This window comes from Salmo salar, chromosome ssa23, assembly GCF_905237065.1.
Source record: "Salmo salar chromosome ssa23, Ssal_v3.1, whole genome shotgun sequence".
Taxonomy (NCBI): Eukaryota; Metazoa; Chordata; class Actinopteri; order Salmoniformes; family Salmonidae; genus Salmo; species Salmo salar.
The window spans coordinates 21,289,023-21,317,020 of NC_059464.1; the positions used below are offsets into that span (position 1 = coordinate 21,289,023).

Sequence of the window (27,998 nt, forward strand, 5' to 3'; positions counted from 1 at the left end):
ATCACCACTGGGATTGTGCTTAATGAGTTCATTCATATGAACACACAAGGAAAGACACACACACACACGCGCGCGCACACACACACATGAAAGCACACACGTGCGCTGCACACACACGCTCTTCAGCATGTCTGGGGGCTCTTAGGTCTTATGTCTTTTCTTTCTCCCTGTTGCTCTCTCCATGTCTCTCAGTGTCTCTTGATGGAGAGTCATGGTTTAGGCCCTAATTTAACTACACAGCCACAAACACTTAGTCTTGCACCAAATTCCTGATGTGCAGTGACTTTGAGAGTCCAAGGACAAGGCCAAACTTCCCCTCTCTTCTTTAAACAAGTCAAAAGCATATTTTTGGCTCTAGAGAAAACCTTTTTCTTTCTGGATCCACTCTTCTCCCCTGCAAAGTCTAGTCTACAGTGGAACAACAGTGCCCCCTCATGTCTTACTTGCGTGCAATATGTACAGGAACTCCATTTTTAACATCAGTGCAGAACAGTAGAGGAGACCCACTGAGATCAACACCCTGATGAGATTCTAACTCGAACCCTTTACAATGGTGGAGCATACTTTTAATTGACAGCTCTAACTTCACCCATAGGGAACATGACTGTTTTTCCTTTCATGCACTATGAGGGGCACTGGTACTGTAAAGGATGGTGGAAGAGTAATTTGCTATAGTTGGGAGAGAGAGGGAAGAACATTACGGTGCAACATGTTTCTTGCTGTAAGAATAACTTCAACCAGGGTTCTTTGAGGACACATAATAGAGTATGAGCAAAACAGAGCAGGTTTTTCATGCTGAAAATTATAAGTGTATGAATTCATAACACATCTACAGGCATTATACCAAGCAGTGCTTTCTAATTTTCCTGTCGGCTTGAGTCCTGAGACATTCTGTAATTACATGGCTGTAGTCTCTCTAAATAGGCTTAGGCTGGGGGAGGTTATGTGATATCCTGGCAACGGCAGAATGGTATTTTTATTTGTCCTCATGGTCAGTGAATCAGTGTTTCGAAATAGTGTGTCTTAGTAACTGGTTTGGTGTGTTCCATGCCTGTCTCTGTTTGGTCTCTAGACTCTCTGACTGGGACAAAGAACAACACTAAGGATACTCCAACAGCCACCCACATCATGAACAACCCAAAACCACATTGGTCATGGGATTATTTGCCACATAGGATGTCCCTCCTCCATCATAGCTTACATTCATAGCCTACAGTCGTAGCCTATATTCATAGACTACAAAGTACACATAACCTACACAGTATATTTATAGCCTACGTACTAGTACAACACCATCATAATAACTGACTAGAATTCAGCATGTTCTGCAGGACAAAATTACTGACAGTGGATGAGGGTAAGGAAGACAATAATTCAATTAGTCTTCATTATCACAAGAAATTGATAGTAACCTTTTTTTCAGATTTATTTAATTATTAGTTCTATAAAAAGGCACAATCTCTTGGTGAATAATTTTGTTTTTTAGATTCTGTAACAAGAACAGCACAATAACATGATATATATTTAAGTCCAAGTTTTTTTGTTTATCACAACACACTGTTTAATGCTAAATGAAAGATTAGACTGTATAATGATTTCAGCTGCCAAAGACACGACGTTTAAAATAGTGAAAAATAGTTAGGCTCCACATTTCATTGATTACAGCCTAACAATTATCCTAAATATGGTATATGTTTCTTTTGGATCTTGTGCGTACAGTAGATAGTAAGCAACTTCATTAGGACTAACAAAAAAGGCATATTTTCTCAAGTCAACCATTTGAAGTTACAGAAGATGTTTTGTATCACTTTAAATCCCTTCTATTGCGCCAAATCCATCCAAACCACACATCTATCTAATATCACAACACCAAAAAAAGAAACGTACACAGGAACTGATTACTTTACAAACTGTATGCTTAATAATTATTCTCAGCAATACCCATCTCTCTAGTTTTTTGTGGAGTTGAACAGTTGTGACTGAACTTTAGCACCATGTGTCTTACAAAAGAAAACCTAGCAACATATTCACATTGTTTATAAGCAGGCTAAGACTTACATTAAAATGTATTCATTATAGGCCTTATAACCCAGAGTCTATCAAGGTTTGAGGTTAAAGATAAAACCTAAACTACAACAGTGTCAGAAAATGATACTGTGCAGGTCTAAATGTCCTTAAAAAGTTACACTACGGTCAAACACACAATCATCCTGGTTTTGCATAGTGCGCAGTTAAGAATCACTAAGATAATGAGCATAGATTAAACACACACACACACACACACACACACACACACACACACACACACACACACACACACACACACACACACACACACACACACACACACACACACACACACACACACACACACACACACACAGCCTTGTCACGTGCTGCTACAGCACCCTGAAAGGATTGTTCTGAAAGGACCAGCTGCCAGACTCTTCTGGATACTGTAATGGTAGCATGGAACTTCTCTCCAGAATACTGTAAACCCTGGACCAATGTCCATATTGACACGGAGTCTAACTACTTAACATCAAGTCAGCACAACTGACAAATAACGACAGGATCCAGTCCATTAAAGCTAAAAATCGGTCTTTGTTGTAAGCATGAAATAGATGTGTAGAATGTTGTTTTCCTTTTGTAACTCAGTGGTCAGTTAGGGTTTACAGGCGACTGGCAGAGAGACGTCCGGGAGAGGGGCTTCTACTGCGACTAAACCCCTGAGAAAGAGAGAAAGTCTGTCACACAGAGCATTTCTTGCACCTCTGGATTTGAGATGAAGTTACTCTCTCCCACTAATACAACATCTAGGAGTTGCTGTTTTGTTGTTGTACTTACCCCAAGGGCTCAGGGTATGCATGGATTTATTTTGGTGGCAAAAGAAAAGTCTTAACACGAAATCGCACATGCACAGCTTTCATCTAGTGTGCGTTCCCAACTGCAACTCCCCTGAATATTTTCTTGCATCATAAAAACCTTGGGCTGACACATCTTTCCAAAGAGTTTCTTGATATTTGTGACATTATTTTAACGTGTTAGGTCTCAGTCGTCGTAGTAACTTACGAGAGTGCGTGTGGGGCTGCCAGAGCGAACAGGACTGCAGCTCCTGCTTCTGCTCCTCCACTGGAAGACAGCAGAGAAACACCACATCAATCATTCTGCATTTTTTTATTGTGATCATGCAATAATTGCTCAAGCAATGCCTATGATTCTACAGTAGGGAATGAAGGTGCATCAGTACCAGAGCTCCTCTCCTGGTGACAGCCTCTCCCTTCACTATAACACCGTCCCCCTCCACCAGTGCTGGCCACACATGGTACGCCACCAGAGGAGCAGTAAACTCAGAGTCATAGCTACGACGATACCTGGTAGAAAGCGAGAGAGAGGGAGAGAGAGACAGAAGAGGGAGATGTAAATACGTGACCAGGGGGACATCTAGTGGTAGGATTAGGAATTGTACATCTAACATGTTTCCTGTAACTTCATGAATCAATGGATGCAGACTAACTTGTTGTCGCTGTAGAGTTCTCCACCGCTGGTGAAAGCCAGGTCCAGAGGAGGGTCCAGTGTCTGCATGGCGAAGGCCACTCTGCATGTCTCCCGGATGAAGCTGTTGATCAGGACAAAGTCCACCTCCGGTGGGAAGGAGATCCGTGGGTTTACATTCATGGCGTTGATCACGTCCTGGGAGAGGGGAACACATCCCAATACACTCTGACACACATCCCAATACACTCTGACACACATCACAATACACTCTGACACACATCCCAATACACTCTGACACACATCCCAATACACTCTGACACACATCACAATACACTCTGACACACATCCCAATACACTCTGACACACATCCCAATACACTCTGACACACATCACAATACACTCTGACACACATCACAATACACTCTGACACACATCCCAATACACTCTGACACACATCCCAATACACTCTGACACACATCTCCTATTAGCAAACACTCTATGAACTACAGTGCGTGAGACTCTTGAAATTGGAATGTAAAGGTGACTGGAATCTACAGGTTTTTGTAACATGTCAGACATGTCAGTAAGAGAGGAAAGTGTAGCCCATACATTAACACTGGCCTGCACGTCGTAGAGGTCCAGGTTCCTGACGACATAGTCCACCACAGAGTCCTCCAGGGTCTCTGGCCCCAGGTGGGAGGGGGACAGGGTCTTCTTCACTCGCAGCTTGAATTGACGGTAGGCCAGCTTGGCAGCGTGGAAGGCCTCCTGACAAACATACACCACACACACACACACACACACACACACACACACACACACACACACACACACACACACACACACACACACACACACACACACACACACACACACACGCTCAGACAAAGGGATTAGAGATACTGTATGGTATAGGAGATTTACAGAGAAACCAGAACCTCAGATCTGACATATCAAATTGGATGAAAACAAGGTCAGGTGGTGCTAGGATGATCATCTCCAATACATTGTGAATCACAGCTAATCATCACAGGTTGTACTGCATGTAGTGTTATTCCATAATGTACAGGGTATCCAGATGTCATACCACAGTGGCAATGAAGATGATTCTCTGGACCATCTCCAGGTCGTCTATGTAGCGTCGGAGCAGACTCTGGGCCTCCAGGCGCTCCACAGCATACAAGTCACTGAAGCGGGACACCAGCCTGGCGTGGCGGGACGAATTGGTGAGCTGGGCCCGGGTGGGAGACTCACTCTTCAGCGGGCTGGAGGGGCGGCTCTGTCTGGGCAGGGGGCTGGGGGAACAACTCCTCACCAACCTGAGACAGACAGAAAGGAAGAGGGGAGGGATGGTTGACTTATGCCATGTTAATATGATCTGAGTGAGTGACAATGAGGGCCCCCTGGAGGTCTTCTGGGCACGTACCCCGCGTGCCCGTCGGTAAGTCAGCCATGATTACTACATGTTTAGATAGCTGGCTAGACTAACTAGACTAATGTACCAATCCAAAAAAAAATGGCTGACCTTGTGTATTCTACTATTCTAACTCTCAACAGTAAGTGACTGAGTTCCTAAAACAAAATGTTGTTGTTTTTTGTTTGGATTATATATATTTTTTTTAAATGACCAAGGTCTGACCCTCTGTGTCCTCATTTGTAGCTACGGCCCTGTGCGTGTGTGTTCGTGTCCGTGTGCGCGTGTGTGTGTGTGTGTGTGTGTGTGTGTGTGTGCGTGCGCGATCACCTCTCCTGCAGCATGCTCTTCTCTGCTGTGAGGAAAGACACCTCATCCCTCAGCAGACGCACCTGCCTCTCATAGTCATCCAGAACATCCAGCTTCCTCTTATAGGTCTCCACCTGGTCACGGGCCGCACGCAACCTGACACACACAGATACACACCATAATAACCTCCGAACATACACATCAATAAGCCAAAGAGGACAAATAATGCTCAAATGAAACTTGTACAATATTGTATTACAGTATTTATCCCTCACTCTGCTTTCAGCTGTAGTATCTCATCCTCTGTGGCCAGCAGAGTTGTGGCTGACATATTTTTGGTGTTGTCCAGTTGCAGATGAGCATCCGCCAGTCTGGAAACGCATTCAGCGTACCAGTAGGTGAATAAAACAGAGACCGGAAAGTCAGCCATACTAAAGTAACCTGGGGCAGACCGATTTGGTTGGATAGAAATGAGTAGGTCTATTGTATAGATGAATCATTTGCTGTATGTTTAGTGCAGACTTACTCCTGTTTGACAGTGTCCAGCTGCAGGTGAGTGGAGCACAGCTGAGTCTCCATCTTCTGCATGTCGTTCTCATGGGAGGCAGACAGCTCCCTGATTCTCCTCTCCTTCTCCACAGACTCCTGCATGACAACACTCCTCATTTAACCTTGATTATCACTGTCTGATTTAGACTATGTGACAGGACAGCATAATAGAATAAAATAAGTTAATGAACGTACAGTAGCTAGATCCATAAATAACAGAACAGATTATTTCACCTGGATGAGGTTGAGGCTGGTGTCGTTGGTGACAGAGGAGGTTGCCATGGAGAAACAGGTCCCCAACCAAGGCAGCAGGCGTGACTTGAGCACATCCACTCCTGCATAGTGACCACCTGACTCAAAGGTAAAGGAGACATTATTAGAGAATGTCAAAAAGAGAGGGGAGTTGTGAGAAGCTTGGACACATACCCTCTCTAGCAGTGAGGTTGAGGATGGTGAAGAGTTGACCCTGTATCTTGGAGGTGAGCTCCACCAATTCACAGCACCTGTTCAGATTCTGATCACAGGAGATGACCTAGGAAGGTGACAGACACTGTATGAAAATGATGTACCCAAAAGGGACACACGTTTTAAAGATGCAATGTATTCTCAATTGTGGGGTCATCAATGTACATTCACATGGCTGATTGATTAGTGAATATCTGTATTGATCATATTGAATTGAGGGATATACTATATGTGCTTTTAAAATGAATGATCTGTGACTTCCAGGCAAATGCACTGGTTGGTCTCTGGAGTATCTCTGTGATAATGCATGGGTTCTATCAGGACAAGCGTTTCAGGTTCACACCAGAATGCTCACGGGGGCGTGCTCGAGCCACTCGCTTTCAGAGTCAGCAATGGTTTCACGGTCGCCATGACGACTAGCGTCTATAGCAACCAAACTTCGCCAGAAAATCTATTCCATCGAAACAATTGAATTCCTTTAGCCTCTACATTGTTTCAAAAACGTTCCAATCCATTGTCAATATGATACATTGTAAAAAAAAAAATATATATATATATACACATACCAAATAACGATTCCAAATATATTTTACTATCTGGTCAAGAGTGGCATAATCAAGTAGGCTAATCAAGTTATTTTATATGGGTGGACAGAAATTCTATAGAGGAATCACGTTAAGGGAAGAACGCATTTGCTGAATCAAACAGTGATTCATTAAATATGCTATTGATTTCCACACCAATATCACATTTATTATAGCCAAGACTAATTTAGACAATAGCCTAAACTATTACATGGATCGAATGATTGCAATAATCATGTGTCGCCTACCTATATTGTTGGTTAGGCCACTTTTCGGCCAACAGATTTAGGGCAGAAATAAATTATTCATGACTTACATGGTAGTCCTTGTACCAGGACTCAAGTTTGTCCTGTAGAACGCTGAAGGAAGATGTGTTCACTAGCCTCCTTAGCGAGTCGGCCATGTCTGCTCCTTCCCTAATCTTGAAAGGTTCAAAACGCTCTTGGACAACCGTGGGATTTAATCTGAGGCGAGAGCGCCCGTGACAGGCGCGCGCTCCCTTTTTATACCCGCCTTAGAAATTCTTGCCCTTGATGTTTTGTCCACAAGTACCATCTCAGTTGTGGCAACGCTTTTTACTCATTTTACTCATATACAGATTGAGAATGTTTGCTGAAGCCACGTGCATGGTTTTCAGTAATAGTCTGGTTATTCCTGTGAGAAATGTATAGACCGTAAACGTCTTCTGCCGGTTCTTCCTTTATGATGTAGGCGCACAAGTGAAGTAGGCTGTCTGTGCTGTAAACGAGACCATTGTAATGTCATACTGTTACACACGCGTGGGCGTTTGGTGTCGCCTGCCATTAATGTCATCAGTGGAAGATGTGAAACACAGTTTTTTTTCAGAGGCCCATTCAATTTCGGATGACGTCAGTATTAGTGGGACAAATCGGTTATAGGCCTAGTGGTACGTTTGTGTTTTAAGGTAGGCCTACTGTACTATGGTAATTTTGTAACCCAATCAAAATAAATGTTATTTTGGTTTGTTGCTGAATGTGTTCTGTGCTTGAAAAAAATGGTTTTGGTTAGTGTGACATCATCGTAGTGTGTGTGGTCAGGTTTCCAATATGAGGCGACCTGTTGAAACTCATGAAAAACCGGCGTACATATGAAACCTTTGACAAAGGTATAATTCTGTCAATTATAATTAATTATAAACGATGTAGCTTGTTGTGCTAAAACAAACTGTTATTCGTAGTGTTTTAAAATATAATAACTATTCATGTAAACAGTTATTATATTTTATGAAAACCAGATTTATAGTATTGTCCCACTTCCCCTGATTGGTGTTTGATGAATCTTTAACAATGTATCTTTAATGAATGTAAATATATTTCTTGCATTAGATATTATATAATACATTGACATATGTTGTTTTAGTTGTTCATAGCATCTCTGAATCGATGTTATACACTATATAGCAAATAAACAGCATAGGATGAGGGTGGAAGGAATTAGAATGAAAATAACAAACAAGGGTAGGAAAGGAAATAAAGGAAGCACAATGACATGGAAGAAAGAGACTATAGAAAGAGGCTACATTAATTATGAAAGGGGAATTTGGGGGATAGTAGAGGTGTTTCAGGATCAAGTAAAAGCTGTGCAGACTCCCAAGAGCTTGGAATGTCCCCCAATACATTTTCCAAGGGCATGGGGAAGGTTTAGTAAAAGTTTGTCACAAAATTGTGAAAACAGTGTGTTATCTCCAAGCTTCTACAAATTTTACAGTCTTATTGATTGAAGTGGGACACGAATGTATTTCTAATGAGAATACAGTGTCCCAGTTCATTTATTAAAATGTCCCCACTAACACCGAAAGCCACGCTTTAGCAAAAGTGTCGGTCTGGTGGTGTTTTAGGAGCTGTGGCATCCACTGAATAATACATTATCAAGTTGTGTCGTCATAATATCTCTGATAAAACCTTTATTAATTAAAATAAACATCACTCAAGTAGGGATAAAACTGATGTTGATTGTCTGTGGACTGTAGTCTATTTGGAAGCCCTGCATGGAAGAAAATATGAATGGACAGGCTTTATATGGACTTTCTTATTTTGGAATCCTGTTGCGGGCCTTTCCCATTGGCTGGTTTAGCCAGGAAGGAACCATCTGTGATAAACATGGCCTGTAGCCTACAGTGATCCAGCTATGAACAATTTGATAAAAAGGCTTCCAATTCCACCTGCTAATATTATAATTACCCTGATAAAAACCTCGTCACAAGTATTAAAACTGGCCAGATATATATTCTTTTATTTATTTGAATGAAGTGGTCTAGTCCACTGTCTTTCCGGACTCCAGAGCTGTCAAACGCTTTGAAAGAGGGGGAGGGTGAACATGGCGTCTGAGCAGGTCTGTTTCCATTAAGACATTGTTTTTCTACATTTTGCATTCCCGTTTTGTTTCCCAAACGTCGGTGCTTTAGATGTAGGCATCTATATGCACTACGAAGTCATTTGAAAGGAATTACGGTATTCGGTCGGGCGTTGTAAAGCGTATGCGGAATATCCATAGTACGCTATCACGCTTCCAAGCCCTGTACTACTGTTACGCTTTTTATGATAGACATAGGTCGAAATAACGGCTTGATTGCCGCAGTTTTTCCACGGCATTGGAAAGTTTAAACTGGTTGTATTACCCCAAATCATGAAGTTATCTTTTCAGAGTTGAATATGGACCTGGACTATTCACATTTGTTACGTGGAATATACGTGTACTTTATTTTTAGTCATTGCCTACAGACAGAGAGACCCGGGTGTTTAATTGCGCGCATTCCTGTCACGGTTGTCGTAGGAATGAGCGGACCAAAGTGCAGCGTGTGTGTCGTTCCTCATTTTATTTATATTGTTTAACTCTGCAATAAATAAACAAACTTAACGAACAAAAACAACAAACCGTGAAGCAGATGTGAAACATACACTACTCAAAAACAATCTCCCACAAACCCAGGTGGAAAAAAACCCTACTTAAGTATGATCTCCAATTAGAGACAACGAGGACCAGCTGTCTCTAATTGGAGATCATCCCAAACAAACCCAACATAGAAATGTAAAACTAGAACCTAAACATAGAAATACAAAACATAGAAAAACACCACCTGTCACACCCTGACCTACTCTACCATAGAAAATAACATCTTACTATGGTCAGGACGTGACAATTCCTCAGAAGCAACCTGTCTATCCAGCGACGCCTGCATAAAGTCTAATAAAATAGAATGTGGTGGTTTCAATATGTGGTTCTGTTTCTCTGTACTCAGAGATACAGTATATTTGTTACATTGTAACTACATATGGCATTTAAATAAGCTGTCAATTGGGTAGTTACAATGTATCAACTACAAGGTCAACTAGACTGCAGAGTGAAACAAAATAACATGTGGTAGTTACAATGTATAGAACTCTTAATGTTTAATCTCACACAGAGTGGTGTACAGTGAAGTCTATGCTTTGATTGATGGGGACCACCCAGAAAGTGTTGTTTGTAGATGTCACAGCAGTATAGCATGTTAAAGTTGGGTGAGCCTACTGAGCCTTGACATTGCTGCTGTTCTGTGTGTTGAAGGAGAGTTCTAATGGGCCTGTGAAGAGGTCCATGAGGGAGAAGGCCATGGAACGGCGGACCACCAACAAGGAGCACAACAGCAACTTCAAGGCAGGCTATGTGCCCATTGAGGAGGAGCGCCTGCACAAGACAGGCCTGAGAGGACGCAAGGGCAACATGGCTGTCTGCATCATAGTCCTGCTCTTCTTGCTGGCTCTCATCAACCTCATTGTGAGTGCCCAATGACACACAAAGTATCCTCTGCATAATGTAATCATCCTTATTTATCTAAATTCACTTTTTAACTCGGGCGAGTAGCATGCATGGTATCATCAGAATGTTAGTTATGGATATGTTATAACTAGTTCTGATTATGACAAATCAAATCAATATATCTGAATCTCTGACATTTGTCCCGTCTCTCAGATCACTCTAGTGATATGGACAGTGATCCGCATCGGGCCCAGTGGTTGTGACAGTATAGAGTTCCATGAGAGTGGGCTGCTGCGCTTCAAGCAGAAGGCCGACATGGGCGTGGTCCACCCACTACACAAGAGCACTGTGGGGGGCAGGAAGGACCAGGACCTGGTTATCACCGGCAACAACAACCCGGTGAACTCTGGCAAAACACACTCGCTTAGGCAAAACACACTCGCTTAGGCAACACACACTCACTTAGGCAACACACACACACACACACACAGAATAGATTCAGAACACACAAATACATTGGTATAACCAGTCTATACACACACACACACACACCCACTTCCCCAGTCTGATTCATGTATTCCTACCCAGATATGACTACATTAATCAGACTGTATGCTCTTACATGTATATGGTTTTTGTATTTGTGCTCCAGGTGGTGTTCCAGCAGGGCTCCACTAAGCTCAGTGTTGAGAAAGAGAAGACGTCCATCACCAGTGACATGGGCATATCCTTCACTGACCCCCGCACTCAGAACACATTCTTCAGCACAGACTTTGAAAACCACGAGTTCCACCTGCCCAAAGGAGTCAAAGTACTCAGTGTGAAGAAAGCCTCCACAGAAAGGGTATATTCCAGGCCAACAGAAGCCATCTAATAAAACATGTAGCACCACAAATAGTGTTCCTGTAGATAAAATACATTCTAGTATCCATTCCTGTCGTTGATTAGTCTTTTTTTTAAATCCCAGAAAAAGTGGTAGATCTCTGAATACCCTCTCTGCTTTCAGATCACCAGCAACGCTTCCTCTGACTTGTCCATCAAAGGGGACAGGAAGGCCATCATCCGCGGCAATGAGGGGGTCTTCATCATGGGCAAGACGGTGGAGTTCAGGATGGGAGGGGACATAGAGCTCAGAGCTGTGAGTGTTACCCCTTACCCAATTTGGTCTACATGTTTATCAGGCCCTCTCCTCGGACCCCCCAGACATTTCACATTTTTCTTTTAGCCCCTAAACTGGCACACCTGATTCAATTAGTCAAAGGCTTGATGATTAGTTTACTAATTGAATCAGGTATACCAGTTTAGGGTTATAACATAAATGTGAAACATCTGTGGGGGGGGCGATGAGAGGTGAGGAGAGGGTTGGGAAACCCTGGTCTATGGTGTGTTGTATTCCACTAAAAGTTATCGTTAACAAGGTCTTTCCCTTTGCAGGAGAACAGTATTGTTCTGAACGGGTCGGTGATGGTGAGCGTCAGTCGCATGCCAAACTCCTCAGTGGGGGCCAACGTGTATTTCGACGAAGGTCTGTTGAGGTACAAGCTGTGTATGTGTGCAGATGGCACTCTGTTCCGTGTCCAGGTGAAGTATCAGAACATGGGCTGCCAGACCTCAGACAACCCCTGTGGAACGGCCCACTAAAGAGACTGGAAGACAAACTGATGTTACACCATCCATCTTGTCCTACAATTAACAGACGGTCAAGTATGGCCAACCAGTGTTGAAATACCCTAGAACAATGTGCCGTGCATACTGCATACACATTCAAAATGTAACACCCAGAAACACTCACTTTTTTTATGGTGGCCTTTTTGTTTGTCTGCATATCCGCTTGGCCAAAGATAAGAGCTACATACAGTATTATAATTTTGTTTTGTTTAGACTTAAAGCAGCTCACTATATGAAGTAACAACAGACACAGCACTCTACAAAGCCATCCAGTATTATTACCAGTGTTCTGGGTATTTATATTGATAATGATTTACTTATGTATATTTCCACTGGCAGCTGTGTGTGACTCGAGTACAAGTCACCCTGTATCAGGCATCAGCCACTGATCACTTAGCCACTATATTTATGTTTTGATTATGGTTAGTTAAGGAGTTATGAGTTGGAGTTAGTGGGATATGTGCAAGAGTTAACACTTAAAATATGAAACATAATTTTAGCTGTCCAGTATTACTGATTTCAGGAGATAATCTGTGCTTTATGAGATTACTCTTAGTGCTCTCTACATTGCTATCTACAGTGCATTCAACAATTATTCAACATTTTGTTACGTTGGGTTACAGCCTTATTCTAAAATGTATTCAATGATTTTTTTCCATCAATCTACACACAATACCCCATAATTACAAAGTGAAAACAGGTTTTTAGAAATTTGTATTAAAATTAAAAAACAGAAATACCTTATTTACATAAGTATTCAGACCCTTTGCTATGAGACTCGAAATTGATCTCAGGTGCATCCTGTTTCCATTGATCTTCCTTGAGATGTTTCTACAACTTGATTGGAATCCACCTGTGGTAAATTCAATTGATTGGACATGATTTGGAAAGGCACACACCTGTCTATATAAGGTCCCACAGTTGACAGGACATTTCAGAGCAGAAACCGAGTCATGAGGTCAAAGGGATTGTCCGTAGAGCTAGACAGGATTGTGTCGAGGCACAGATCTGGGGAAGGGTTCCAAAAAATGTCTGCAGCATTGAAAGTCCCCAAGACCACAGTGGCCTCCATCATTATTAAATGGAAGCAGTTTTGATCCACCAAGACTCTTCCTAGAGCTGGCCAAACTGAGCAATCGGGGGAGAAGGGCCTTGGTCAGGGAGGTGACCAAGAACCCGGTGGTCACTCTGACAGAGTTCTAGAGTTCCCCTGTGGAGATGAGAGAACCTTCCAGAAGGACAACCACCTCTGCAGCACTCCACCAATCAGGCCTTTATGGTAGAGTGACCAGACGGAGGCCACTTTTCAGTAAAAGGCAGATGACAGCCCGTTTGGAGTTTGTCAGAAGGCACCTAAAGGACTCTGACTATGAGAAACAAGATTCTCTGGTCTGATGAAACCAAGATTGAACTCTTTGGCCTGAATGCCATGCGTCACGTCTGAAGGAAACTTGGTACCATCCCTACTGTGAAGCATGGTGGTGGTAGCGTCATGCTGTGGGGATGTTTTTCAGTGGCAGGGACTGGAAGATTAGTCAGGATCGAGGGAAACATGAATAGAGCAAAGTACAGAGATCCTTCTTGAAAACCTGCTCAAGAGTGCTCAGAACCTCAGACTGGGGCGAAGGTCCACCTTCAAACAGGACAACGACCCTAAGCACATAGCCAAGACAACGCAGGAGGGGCTTTGGGACAAGTCTCTGAATGTCCTTGAGTGGCCCAGCCAGAGCCCAGATTTGAACCCGATTGAACATCTCTGGAGAGACCTGAAAATAGCTGTGCAGCGACGCTCCCCATCCAACCTGACAGAGCTTGAGAGGATCTGCAGAGAAGAATGGGACAAACTCCACAAATACAGGTGTGCCAAGCTTGTAGGGTCATACCCAAGAATATTTGAGGCTGTAATCTCTGCCAAAGGTGCTTCAACAAAGTACTGAGTAAAGGGTCTTAATACTTATGTAAATGTAATATTTAATTTAATGTAATTTTTTAATACATTTTGAAAAATGTCTAAACCTGTTTTCGCTTTGAGATTATGGGGTATTGTGTGAAGATTGATGAGGGGGGATAAACAATTTAATCCATTTTAGAATAAGGCTGTAACGTAAAAAAAATGTGGAATGAGTCAAGTGGTCTGAATACTTTTGGAATGTACTGTACATATCTGCCTTCTCATCCTGTATGTGCCAAACATTGTCTCTTTGTCTTCACAAGGGAAGAGATTGGAGTGTCTTTAGCTACGATGCCAAATGGAATACATTTTCATGTGTCTATAATATCATACTGCCTAATGCTCAGAAACAGGAACATTTTAAGATATACTACAGATTAATGCAGTCAGCTGTTTTTTTTGGGGGGGGGGTGGTATTCATGGGGCTTTTGTGTTTGTTTCAATTATACATTTTGACAACATTGGTTTGAAACAAATAATTTTGAGTGACATTTTGTGCAACATAACATGAGTGGCAGTGCTACAAGTGTGATGTGTATTTACTTTGTGCTAACTGGAGTGTATATTAAATTGTTGCTACGGTAACAATGTGGTCATCATCTCAAGCAGCAATATGGACTCCATGCCTTTATTTATGTATGTATTCATTGTTTTCCACTGGAACCTTGAGAATGAGCTTTTGGAAAATGTCCATTATTTATTAACTTCCATGTTTGTTTAAATAAAGGGTTGTGCTGTGTTTGAAAGGCCCTGTAGTCAGTATTTTTATTCTTGTCTTTTGTCAATTTGCAGTTTTATTTTCATGTTTAAAACCACTCTTTTTGTGACCTATCCCACAATGCCCACTTGGAGGTGTTATGCCACAATTAATTTAGTGTGTATTACATTATATGTTTATTACATTTCACACTGTAAAGGGGCTAAATAACCAAGATTTCTTTTTTAGCTTAATTCAGTTCCAATCCATGGATTTATCAATCAATAATAAATCCAAGCTGGGCTTAGTTGACCTTGTGATGAGGATTCCTGGCAGCACAGTTACCTATGAAGGAGAGGGTAATAACATCCTGGTAAGACATTAACCATGCCATGTGAATGATTGAGGGAATCTGCGAAATGCTTATGTCATTTTTGTGTATGTGCATGTCTGACTCAACATGGCAGTACACACTGCAGACTTTGATCTGAAACTACAGGAGACAAAGTAAAATAATATGCTACCTTTGCCGGTGCACTGGGTGGGGAGAGAGTGAGAGTCACAAGTTCGCTTTGGTTGTATACAATGCAGACACGGAAGGGTGAGTTAGAATTTTTTTTAAACGTATTCATTTAGATTTTTGTTTATGACGTGTGCCAATATTGCAGTTTGATTTCTACATTTGAGAGTAATGTGTATGTTTTGATTCCATTTGGGTGTTTTTGTATGTGTTTAGAAGTATTAGATTAATATTTAATACTGTATGTGTTCAGATATTGTCTTTCATGTTGAAACTCACATTTCGCTAACTTTAGTTATTCTCTCTTGTTCTACCTATGGGCACAGGGCTGTTTGTGATGGCCGTGTCTCAGTGGATGTTCTGTGCTGCAGTGCTGCTCCTCCTCATCCAGGGGCTCCAGTGTTCTCCCGTTCCCCCTGCTTGTCCGGAGCCCTGCCTTTGTCAGAAAGATCTGCTAAATTGTTCCTTCGCTGGCCTTTCCCAGGCCCAACAACATGTTCCATCCACTGTCACTGAACTAGATCTATCTCACAACCTCCTGAAGTCCATTACCCCCTCATGGCCAAGTTGGGGGCTTAAGAATCTATGGCTTGGACACAACAGCATCACTCACCTGTCTCTGTGTGTGCGGAGGACCTGGAGGGGTAAACATTGGAAAATCCCCCTCTCACATAGCCGAGGGAGATGTGTGTCCTGGGCCCCAACTCTGCAGCTGCTCTCTGCTGAGAGGAACCAGCTAGAGATGATTCCTGAAGGTGAGTCTCTCTCACACACACACAAATACATAAGGAATTGCTTCGCTGTACTATACATGTAGTTACACTAATCATGAAAATGTGACTTTGCCTAACACACATACAGTAAATAAGCACACATGCTCACACACGCACACACATTCCCACCCATACGCCTATGAATGATTATCCTTAATAATTAGGACTTTGCTCTATAGGAAAATGATTAAACCAGCCCTGCCAATCACAAAAATAACTTCACAAACCATGACACAATCTTAGAGGCTGTTTACTGACATTCCAATGGCTCATAAGAGGGTGTAAAAGTGCAATGATTGTGTTTTAAAAGAGAGCCACACCTCAATCATCATTTTACAGTAGTATTTAATCTCTCTTTGTCAACATTCCATCAGAAGAGTTGAACCTTTGAGTTTTAGATGTATTCACTGGTGACTGTGAGTGTTTTCTCCTAGTTTGAGGTTTGTGAGGACTGCGGGCAGTTTTTATGTGAGCTCTGTGAGACAGACCGAGGCCTCTCTATGCTGCTTGATATTCTGCTCACAGTCTCCCAGTGCTCCTCTAATGAAGCCCAGGCCCACAATGTCTCACTTCAGCTCAGCAGTCTCACCCTAGAGAAAAGAGGAGACTGGGGAGACTGAAAATCATAGTGTGAAATAAGTGCTGTCAATAGAAAATCATTGGCTTTAATCGGTCATAACAGTACACATATTTCTATCCAACCCCAGCGATTTGTTTGTAGTCCCAGGCAGTGGTGTAAAGCTACTTAGGTCATTTTTGGGGGTATCTGTACTTTACTATTGATATTTGGACTACTTTTACTTTTACTTCACTACATTCAAGTATGACAATAATGTACTTTTTACCCCATACATTTATCCTGACACCCAAAACTACTTGTTACATTTTGAATGCTTAGCAGGACAGGAAAATGGTCTAATTCACACACTTATCAGGAGAACATCCCTGGTCATCCCTACTGCCTCTGATCTGGCCGACTCACCAAATGATGTCTGAGTGTTGGAGTGTGCTCCTGGCTATCCGTAAATAAATACAAAACAAGAACCTTGTGCCATTTGGTTTGCTTAATGTAAGCAATTGGAAATTATTTATACTCTTACTTTTGATTCTTAAGTATATTTTTGGGTAACACTTTACTTGACACCCAGTGTCATAACACAATATGACATGCTTATAACAGCTGACATAACTTGTCATACATAAACTGTCATGATCCATACATTTACACCTGCTGTGACATGCATTGCATTATTTTATGTCTGGTTATGACACATAGTACATACGAGTGTCAAAACCCACATTCATTCAAATGAGTTTTTCCCCTGCCAAGAAGTTTCCTTTTGTTTGAAAGTTTGTTTCTTAAATCCTTTGTTCTTAGTGTATTGAATTCTTTAGTCATGTTTTTTTTAATCATATTTTAAATAGTTTGTAGAAAATACACTTTATGACACTGTCATGAAGCATTATGACCATCCTGTGTTACTTAACTTGGACTAAGAAAATACACTTTATGACACTGTCATGAAGCATTATGAGCTTCATAATTATATAAGCCAGACAGGCCTTTCCATGTACATGCCCTTATATTAGTCATCAGTCAAAAAGAGGGTTTCTGGTCCTGCTCCTGACATCTGCTCCTGTATTCATCCCAGTCATCAGCAACAGAGCATTGGGGTAGGTGCATGTCTGACATCAATGTGTGCGCAATTACAATTATAATTTAATATGGTCAATAAAAAAATAAAAAAAATATATATATATATACACACACAACATAAACATACTGTTGACACAGGCTATGATGTAATGGAATCTTTTGCCTTGGGTGGTAGGTTTTGTGGGTTTTGACACTCTTATGTAGGTGTCATAACCAGCCATAAAATAACTACCATGGTAGGTTGTGTGGGTTTTTACACTATTTTGTAGGTGTCATAACCAGCCATAAAATAACGCAATATATGTCACAACAGTTCTAAATATATGTCATAACAGGTTATGACATGTTATGTCAGTTTTTCTGACATATTATGACATGGTTATGATGCTAAGTGTCAAGTAAAGTGTTACCACCAAATACTTTTAGACTTTTAGTCAAGTAGTATTTTACCAGGTGCCTTTAACTTTTACTTGAGTCATTTTCTATAAAGGTATCTTTACTTTTACTCAAGTATGACAAGTGGTTACTTTTTCCACAACTGATCCCAGGATGGAATGTTTAGCATAGTTAAAAACAAAACGGTCACAAGTACTCTACCATGTTATTGTCAATCACTCAAATACTGTTAGACCTGTCAGGTATAGGGAGCTGTAAGGGAAGGTATTCATTCATCTCAGGTTGGTCTGCTGCTTGTAAAGCTCTGAAAGGAATGTTGGACTGCTGCCCATGTATAGAACAGTACAAAGGTGAGCAGGGGACTCACACCTTACAATTACTATCCTCTGTGCATTTACACTGAGGACAAACAGGGGCCGCCCCAGTCATCTGTGTAATTACACCAATGTTACTCTAATGTTAGGACTATCTTTGTGCTTTGTCCTTCAGGCCTGGGAGGCAGTGAGTTCCTACAGGTGCTGCAGCTCTCCCACAACAGGATCTCTGACCTGCGACCTGGAGACCTGAGCAGGTGCCCCCTTCTGAGAGAGCTCCACCTGCAGCACAACCGTATCTCCAGCCTCCACCCACAGGCCCTGAGGGACCTGCCAGAGCTCAGGGTAACTATACACGTGATAACTACAACATCATAACAGCCATTTTGTTATCCTTTTCTTCCCACCTGACCAGATTTTTGATATTCATGTTCATAATGTCATCCTTCAAGGTCCTGGATCTGAGCTTCAACTTGTTGACCACGATCACTCCATCAGCCTACCTGCTGCGTAACCTGAATGCCCTGGTGGAGGTGAGTGGGAACAGGTGGAGGTGTGATTGCAGCCTGAGGAGCTTGAGGAGGAAGATGGCCTACGACAGGGACAGGGCCCTGCAGCAGACCTGGAGGGGGGTGGTGTGTACGTCCCCCTCCACCCAGGCAGGTAGAGACCTGTTACACCTGGAGGACAGGGACCTCACCTGCTCTACAGCTGAGAACAGGGCAGGGCTCCACCAGGATGTGACAGTGGATAAAGGGACAGAGATCCTGCTGCCCTGTGGCTCTCCAAAGCAAGGTAACACACTTCTTTCACTTCTGATACATTACACCACGGTCTCCTAAACTCGGTCCTGTTTTCCGCTCCCCACTCAGACCACTACCAGACAGTCTTAGCAAAATTAGAACTAAGAAGCTATTTTTGTTTCTTTTTGACCATTTTAATTGAAAACAATCACAGTAAGGTACTTAATTGTTATCCAGAATTAAAAACAGATGCATTGGACCTTTCATTTCTTTGTTTGTGTGTGTTGAGTATATAGCTAACAACCATGCGAATTGTAATCACGCTTGGCTTTATAATAGTCTCCCACTCTTTGTGTATTTGTTCTAGATTCAATATGGTGGACGCCCAATGGACAAGTTCCTGGGAGCCAGGCAGGCCTGCTGATCAGTGACATCACAGAGCGAGACGCAGGACTGTACGTGTGCGTCTCTGGGCCAGACGAGGAGTCTGTGTCTGTATTCAACCTGCGCGTTCACAAGACACAGAGGAAAACCAGAGACACTAGGAGTTTACTCAGGGAGCGGCTACAGATTAACCCAGAGTTAGGCAGCATCCAGGGGGAAGGTCAGGAGACAGACCTGAACTCTCTAGACCTCCACAGGGCTACCCAGAGAACACAGTCTGACTTGGTCCTGGCTGTCTGCCTGTCTGTGTTCATCACCTTCCTGGTAGCATTTGTAATTGGTGCTCTGACCAGACCTCTCCTGGACGCTCTCTGGAGGAGGTGCTGTAGCTGCTGTAACCGTACCAAGCAAAGCGCCTCCCCACCACAATCGGTCTCCTCTGCTGGGCAGGCCCCCTACGACAACATGGCCTATTCAGATGAGGATGAGCGAGAGGAACTAGGGACACCCAGGGAGAGGAGAGTGACATTTAGCGGACATCCTTCAGAACTAAGGGATCAGAATAGCATTCCATACTATGATACTTTGGCTAATGGCATGCAGGACAACCTCGCTGGGGAATATGATGCAACATATGAGAATGTTCAGGAGAGGGATACCTCACACCCCTCCCTTGAGGTCTATCACCCGCCTGAGGAGGAGAAGCCTAGGGCACGGGACTCTGCCAGCTCAGGAAGCCTCCGACATGACAACCCAGAGACAGACACTCACAGTGGAGACCTCTCTGATATGTCTCTGAGTGAATCACAAAGGGGCGCTTACTCAGGCCATACCCACGACATGGAGTTTGAATCCATCCCTGACCCAGAACAGTTGCAGGGGTGTCGAAGCTCGTCTGTGTCTTCACACTCTGGCCAGGAGAGTCCAGATAGGGGTAAGGATATGAACTGGCCCAAAGACAATTTGACTCAGAGACTGGAGGAGCGCAAGACCCAGAATAATTCCTGGGAGCATCGAACCACCCAGAAGGAAGACGACTCCTTTGAGCAGAGTTCAGATTTCCCTACGGTTAAACCAGTTGATGTGCCACAGATCAACATTGGCAGAGTGGGTGAGATCCCTGGATTTGCTTATCTCAACCCCATGGATCCTGAGCTGTGGAATGACAGCGGAGAGAGCTTTGAGTTCCCTGATTCCATCCAAAGTGCATCGGCACGGTCCAGTAGTCAAGATCTCTCAGGTTCTGCTTTTGCCGATCAGTTGAGAAAAGAGTATGAACAAGCGCGGAATAAAGAAACACTTGTGAAAGACCGGAGGGAGAATGATAAGTCCAGCTCCAGCAACTCAAGTGACAGTGGGAATGAACCTACAGAGTACACTGTGAACCCAGAGGCGGAGGTAGTGAAGGAGAAGGAGATTTTCCAGGATGCACTGCTTACACATGATAGCACCACAGACCTTGCTGCAGCGAACCCCTATCTCAAACATGATGTCAGTTTGGACAAGCAGCACTATAAGGACCCCGTCAGTCCCTCTCCAGATGAGGAAGGATTTCATGTGAGTGAACCGAGACAGGGAGTTCAACGCTCTCATGTGTTTTCAGAGCACTCTGATTTGTCCAGTGATAGTAGTGATGAACCCACAAAGTACACAGTGAACAGGGATAGTGATGAGGAAGAGGAGGATGAAGCTCAAGTCCCAGCTGTCACACACAAAGGTCCATATCTCAGTCTTGGAGACATTAATGTATCTTTGGCCCCAAGGAAAGCTCTCAATATTGGCTTCTCCGAGGATGGTTTTCAATATCAACCAGAGCCTGAGACAAGGTTGACTGGCTTGGATCTAACCACCCAGAGTGCCATCAGCACAAAGGAGCCCCTTCCCCAACCTTCATTGCCCTCAGATGTGGCAAGGGTTGAAGATCCACCAGTTTCAGTCTACATCCCCAGAGTCCGTAAGCGTTTAGATATTCAGCCTCCTCAGGAAGCTTCACCTGCTCCCGCAAAAACACCACCACCCTCTGAATCCTCTTCCAGCAGTGAGAGTGAAGATGAGACTACAGATAACTCAGTGAAACTTGACAGAGAGGTCCCAGATGTGTCACAGAAGAATTCATCTCTCAGTCTTGGAGACATTAATGTCTCTTTGGCTCCAAGGAAAGCTCTCAATATCGGCTTCTCCAAGCAAGGTTTTCAATATCAACCAGAGCCTGAAAAAAGGTTGACTGGCTTGGGTCTTTCTTTCCAGAGTGCCATCACCCCAAAGGAGCCTTCATTGCCCTCAGACGGGACAAGGGCTGGAGAGTCTCCAGCTCCATTCTATATCCCCAGCCTCGGGAGACGTCTGGATATTCAGCCTCCTCAGGACACTCCACTTGCTCCACCACGAACACCACCACCCTCTGGTTCATCCTCTTCTAGAAGTGAAAGTGAGGATGAGACTACAATGAATCAAAAAAGAGAAGTCAAGTCTCAGGTCCCAGATTCATCTTTCATTCCCGCAGGCATTGATGTCTCTTTTGCTCCAAGGAAAGCTCTCAATATTGGCTTCTCCAAGGAGGGTTTTCAATATCAATCAGAGCTTGAGACAAGGTCGACAAGCTTGGATCTCTCCTCTCAGCGTGATATCACCCCAAAGGAGCCGCTTCCCCAACATCGATTCCCAGAAGGGACAACGACTAGAGAGACTCCACTAGATATCCCCAGCCTCAGGAGACGTTTAGATATTCAGGCCACTCAGGAAACTCCACCTGCTGCCCCAGGTTCACGCCCACATGCTGGTTCATCCTCTTCTAACAGTGAAAGTGAGGATGAGACGACAATGAATCAAAAAAGGGAAGAGAAATCTCAGGTCCCAGATTCATCTTTCATTCCCGAAGGCATTGATGTCTCTTTTGCACCAAGGAAAGCTCTCAATATTGGCTTCTCCAAGGAGGGTTTTCAATATCAATCAGAGCCAAGTTTGACTGGCATGGGTCTAACCTCCCAGATTACCATCAGTACAAAGGAGCCCTTTCCCAAATCTTCAATTCCCTCAGATGGGACAAGGGATGAAGAGTCTCTAGTTCCACTCTATATCCCCAGTTTCAAAAGACATGTGGACATTCAGCCTCCTCAGGAGACTCCACCTGCTGCCCCACAAACACCACCACCCTCTGGCTCAACCTCTTCTGGAAGTGAGAGTAAGGAACTTGACAGAAAGGTCCCAGATGTCACACACAATGATCCATTTCTCAGTCTTGGAGACATTAATGTCTCTATAGCCCCAAGGAAAGCTCTCAATATCAGCTTCTCCAAGGAGGGTTTTCAATATCAACAAGAGCTTGAGACAAGGTCGCCTAGCTTGGATCTCTCCTCTCAGAGTGATATCACCCCAAAGGAGCCACTTCCCCAAAATCGATTCCCAGAAGGGACAACGACTAGAGAGACTCCACTAGATATCCCCAGCCTCAGGAGACGTTTAGATATTCAGGCCACTCAGGAAACTCCACCTGCTGCCCCAGGTTCACGCCCACATGCTGGTTCATCCTCTTCTAACAGTGAAAGTGAGGATGAGACGACAATGAATCAAAAAAGGGAAGAGAAATCTCAGGTCCCAGATTCATCTTTCATTCCCGAAGGCATTGATGTCTCTTTTGCACCAAGGAAAGCTCTCAATATTGGCTTCTCCAAGGAGGGTTTTCAATATCAATCAGAGCCAAGTTTGACTGGCATGGGTCTAACCTCCCAGATTACCATCAGTACAAAGGAGCCCTTTCCCAAATCTTCAATTCCCTCAGATGGGACAAGGGATGAAGAGTCTCTAGTTCCACTCTATATCCCCAGTTTCAAGAGACATGTGGACATTCAGCCTCCTCAGGAGACTCCACCTGCTTTCCCACAAACACCACAACCCTCTGGCTCATCCTCTTCTGGAAGTGAGAGTAAGGAACTTGACAGAGAGGTCCCAGATGTCACACACAAGGATCCATTTCTCAGTCTTGGAGACATTAATGTCTCTATAGCCCCAAGGAAAGCTCTCAATATCAGCTTCTCCAAGGAGGGTTTTCAATATCAACAAGAGCTTGAGACAAGGTCGCCTAGCTTGGATCTCTCCTCTCAGAGTGATATCACCCCAAAGGAGCCACTTCCCCAAAATCGATTCCCAGAAGGGACAACGACTAGAGAGACTCCACTAGATATCCCCAGCCTCAGGAGACGTTTAGATATTCAGGCCACTCAGGAAACTCCACCTGCTGCCCCAGGTTCACGCCCACATGCTGGTTCATCCTCTTCTAACAGTGAAAGTGAGGATGAGACGACAATGAATCAAAAAAGGGAAGAGAAATCTCAGGTCCCAGATTCATCTTTCATTCCCGAAGGCATTGATGTCTCTTTTGCACCAAGGAAAGCTCTCAATATTGGCTTCTCCAAGGAGGGTTTTCAATATCAATCAGAGCCAAGTTTGACTGGCATGGGTCTAACCTCCCAGATTACCATCAGTACAAAGGAGCACTTTCCCAAATCTTTAATTCCCTCAGATGGGACAAGGGATGAAGAGTCTCTAGTTCCACTCTATATCCCTCGCTTCAGGAGACATGTGGATATTCAGCCTCATCAGGAAACTCCACCTGCTTCCCTACGAACATCACATAACTCTGAATCACCCTCTTCCAGCAGTGAGAGTGAAGATGAGACTACAATGAACCAAAAAAGAAAAGAGGAGAAAGCTAAGGTCCCTGATGTCACATATAAGTATCCGTCTCTCAGTCCTAGAGACACACCCATTAATGTCTCTTTTGTTCCAAGGAAAGCTCTCAATATCGGCTTCTCCAAGGAGAGTTTTCAAAATCAATCATCAGAGTCAAAGTATGAGAGTATCACCACCACAAATGATAGAGGTTTTCAGGAAGATGCCAAGCCTGCTCCCAAAGCATCAATATTTTCCTCCACCTCCTCAGAAAGGGCGAGAACTGAGGAGCCACCAGTTCCACTCTACATCCCTGGACTCCGGAGGCATCAGAATATCCAGCCATCTCAGGATGCTACACTTGCCGAATCGTCCTCTGCTAGCAGTGAGAATGGAGATGAGCTTACAGAACACACAAAGAAACCAGGGAGAGACGTCACAGATTTCTCGCTCAGTCCTGGGGACACACCTATTAATGTCTCCTTTGCCCCAAGAAGAGCTCTCAATATCAGCCTTTACAACTCAGCCAGTACCACAGATGAGGTGGAGAGGAAGACCGGAGCAGAGGACAGGTGGGAAAGGCCAGGGCTTGGTGGTCTGAAGGCACTGTCAGAGACACAAAGGTGGGACACAAAGGACAGTTCTACAAACATGAATGTTTGTTTATCTCAAAGGAGTGCTCTCAATATCAACTCAGACAGCAGCACAGATGAGGTGGACAGGAGAGCCAGAGCAGACTACAGCAGTCCCATACTAGAGCGTAGCATTAGCAGAAAGGACGGAGGCTTTAAGGAAGAAACCAATCCCTATCCCCAACTGTCTTTGCCAAAAACATCACTCTTTTTCTCCACTTCCACTGATGAGGCGAGGCCTATAGAGTCTCCACTCCAAATCCCCCACCATAGGAGGCGTTTAGTTGTAGACATTCAGCCCCACCTGGCTCCACCTGCTGCCCCAGGAACACCACCACCTTTCCCAGAGGGAGAAGAGGCAGCTGGTTCTGGATGGAGGAGCAGGGGACAACAGAGGCGGAGAGCCATGGATGGATTTGGCCGTACTTCCATGACACAGGGAGATGAGGGAGAGAACTATATGGGGTTATTGGCTGCTAAACCATTCGGCACAGCTCGTCAGTATCAGAGCGTTACCCCAGATACCATTATGGCCACACAGCATAGTGAGATCTCTGAGAGGGATGGTTCTGACCTGACCTTCTCCACTGTAAGACACAGTGAGGCTTAAGACCAACTGTATTTGTGCTGATTTAAGAAAAGTTGCATTTAATATTGAGAAAAACGCAGCAGATGAAAGAGATTAAAGTTGGATTTTATATTTTATTACAGAATTATACTGTTCTTACATTGTTGTAAAATATGAGTAATTTGTGCTGGAAAACCAGACATGTTTCTCGTAATGGAAATAGCTGTTTATATGACTTTGAATGATATAATAGACTGAGGGATTGTAAAGGTGGGAGCATTAAACACTGTTTGAATTTCCCAGATTCACATCCTTACCTACCTTACTTGATACACAAATCCCCTTTTTTCTTTGCCACAAAATATATCTTCATGACACTGCCTCTCCACATGATGTGTATGCACAGACTGGTCTCATAGACTAGACGTAACATAGTAAACATAAATCCGGGACACTGAAATCAGTATGATACACTATATATACAAAAGTATGTGGACACCCCTTAACATTACTGTTTTCAACTATTTCAGTCACATCCATTGCTGACAGGTGAATAAAATCGAGCAGACAGCCATGCAATCTCCATAGACAAACATTGGCAGTAGAATGGCCTTACTGAAGAGCTCAGTGACTTTCAACGTGGCACCATCATTCTGATGCCACCTTTCCAACAAGTTAGTACGTCAAATTTCTGCCCTGCTAGAGCTGCCCCAGTCAACTGTAAGTGCTGTTATTGTGGAGTAGAAACGTCTAGGTGCAACAACGGCTCAGCCACAAAGTGGTAGGCCACACAAGCTCACAGAACGGGACCCCTGAGTGATGAAGCACGTAAAAAACGTCTAACCTCGGTTGCAACACTCACTATTGAGTTCCAAACTGCCTCTGGAAGCAACGTCAGCACAATTACTGTTTGTCAGGAGCTTCATGAAATGGGTTTCCATGGCCAAGCAGCCGCACACACGCCTAAGATCACCAAGCGCAATGCCCAGCATTGGCTGGAGTGGTGTAAAACTTGCCGTCATTGAACTCTGGAGCAGTGAAAATGCGTTCTCTGGAGTGATGAATCACGCTTCACCATCTGACAGTTTGGCGGACGAATCTGGGTTTGGCGGATGCCAGGAGAACGCTACCTGCCCCAATGCATAGTGCCAACTGTAAAGTTTGGTGGAGGAGGAATGATGGTCTGTGGCTGTTTTTCATGGTTCGGGCACCTTAGTTCCAGTGAAGGGAAATCTTACCGCTACAGCATACAATAACATTCTAGAAAATGTTGTTCTTCCAATTTTGTGGCAACAGTTTGGGGAAGGCCCTTTCCTGATTCAGAATGACAATGGCCCCGTGCTCAAAACGAGGTCCATACAGAAATGGTTTGTCAAGATCGGTGTGGAAGAACTTGACTGGACTGCACAGAGCCCTGACCTCAACTCCATCGAACACCTTTGGAATGAATTGGAACGCCGACTACGAGTCAGGCCTAATTGCACAACATTAGTGCCCGACCTCGCTAATGCTCTTGTGGCTGAATGGAAGTCCCTGTAGCAATGTTCCAACATCTAGTGGAAAGCCTTCCGAGAAGAGTGGAGGCTGTTACAGCAGCAAAGGGGGGGACCAACTCCACATTAATGTCCATGATTTTGGAATGAGATGTTCGACAAGCAGATGTCCACATACTTTTGGTCATGTAGTGTATGTTATGTTTGGTATGTTTACATAAGATGGGTTGCTTAAATCAAAAACAAAAGGAGGGTGGAAAGAGGAGGAAGGGAAGTGCTACTAAGGTACACAATAGTACATGTTGGTAGACAGAAGGTGCTCTTTGGTAAAAGGGGTGAATTGGTCATCAAAAAGAAAGGAGGACCAAGGCACTCTTCATATAATTAATTAAAATGCCTTTATTAGTATGGCATGTTCAATCGAAACAATGTTTTTAAAAACCCGACGTGTTTCAGCTGCATGGCCTTCATCAGGGAGTACAAACGGAGGGTGGTTGGTCAGGTGGATGGGTAAGCATAGAACGTGAACATCTAGCAACCCAAAGGTTATGTGTTTGAACCTCATCATGGACAACTCGAGCATTTTAGCCAATTAGCCACTACTTAAAATGTTAGCCAACTCTTCCACTAACCCTAACCATTTTAGCTAACCCCCCTAACCCTTTAACCTAACCCAGCTAACGTTAGCATTAGCCACCTAGCCACCCCTAGCTAACTTTAGCCACAACAAATTGGAATTTGTAACATATCGTACATTTTGCAAATGGTTAACATATTGTATGAATTGAAATTCATAACATATCATACGAAATGCTCTGAGACCACGTTGATATGCATCATAAATAAACCTGTAAAGAAAGTAACCCATACTGTGTTTGTGATGCCTTTGTCTCTGTTGTTCTATGGATACCTGGATAATAAGGTACACACACACACGTAGTTATTACTGTGGTAATGCA

At 43.6% G+C, this 27,998-nt stretch overlaps 3 protein-coding genes across 4 annotated transcripts; 2 read left to right on the top strand and 1 right to left on the bottom strand.

Moving 5' to 3' along the window:
* Positions 1 to 1,401: 1,401 nt before the first annotated feature.
* LOC106584111 (mitochondria-eating protein) lies at positions 1,402 to 7,715 on the bottom strand. Of its 2 annotated transcripts, XM_014168975.2 has the most exons (12): positions 7,136 to 7,713; positions 6,197 to 6,302; positions 6,005 to 6,120; positions 5,748 to 5,866; positions 5,497 to 5,592; positions 5,243 to 5,377; positions 4,586 to 4,817; positions 4,108 to 4,266; positions 3,518 to 3,693; positions 3,251 to 3,374; positions 3,073 to 3,132; positions 1,402 to 2,729 (listed from the first exon to the last, which is right to left on the bottom strand). In XM_014168975.2, the coding sequence occupies exons 1-12, from the start codon at positions 7,220 to 7,222 to the stop codon at positions 2,673 to 2,675; spliced, it is 1,467 nt and encodes a 488-aa protein (XP_014024450.2). In that variant the 5' UTR covers positions 7,223 to 7,713; the 3' UTR covers positions 1,402 to 2,672. The 2 variants fall into 2 exon arrangements, with proteins under 2 accessions (XP_014024450.2, XP_045562245.1); XM_045706289.1 differs by lacking the exon at positions 5,497 to 5,592 and having other exon boundaries at positions 7,136 to 7,715.
* A 1,299-nt stretch (positions 7,716 to 9,014) lies between these two features.
* On the top strand, positions 9,015 to 12,354 carry LOC106584109 (beta-sarcoglycan). The gene is made up of 6 exons (XM_014168974.1): positions 9,015 to 9,171; positions 10,384 to 10,593; positions 10,789 to 10,974; positions 11,228 to 11,419; positions 11,582 to 11,713; positions 12,010 to 12,354. Exons 1-6 carry the CDS (start codon positions 9,157 to 9,159, stop codon positions 12,214 to 12,216), a joined length of 942 nt encoding a protein of 313 aa, XP_014024449.1. The 5' UTR covers positions 9,015 to 9,156; the 3' UTR covers positions 12,217 to 12,354.
* A 2,979-nt stretch (positions 12,355 to 15,333) lies between these two features.
* LOC106584108 (uncharacterized) lies at positions 15,334 to 27,902 on the top strand. The gene is made up of 5 exons (XM_014168973.2): positions 15,334 to 15,492; positions 15,738 to 16,166; positions 18,727 to 18,896; positions 19,004 to 19,346; positions 19,662 to 27,902. The coding sequence occupies exons 1-5, from the start codon at positions 15,477 to 15,479 to the stop codon at positions 25,586 to 25,588; spliced, it is 6,885 nt and encodes a 2,294-aa protein (XP_014024448.2). The 5' UTR covers positions 15,334 to 15,476; the 3' UTR covers positions 25,589 to 27,902.
* Positions 27,903 to 27,998: the final 96 nt, after the last annotated feature.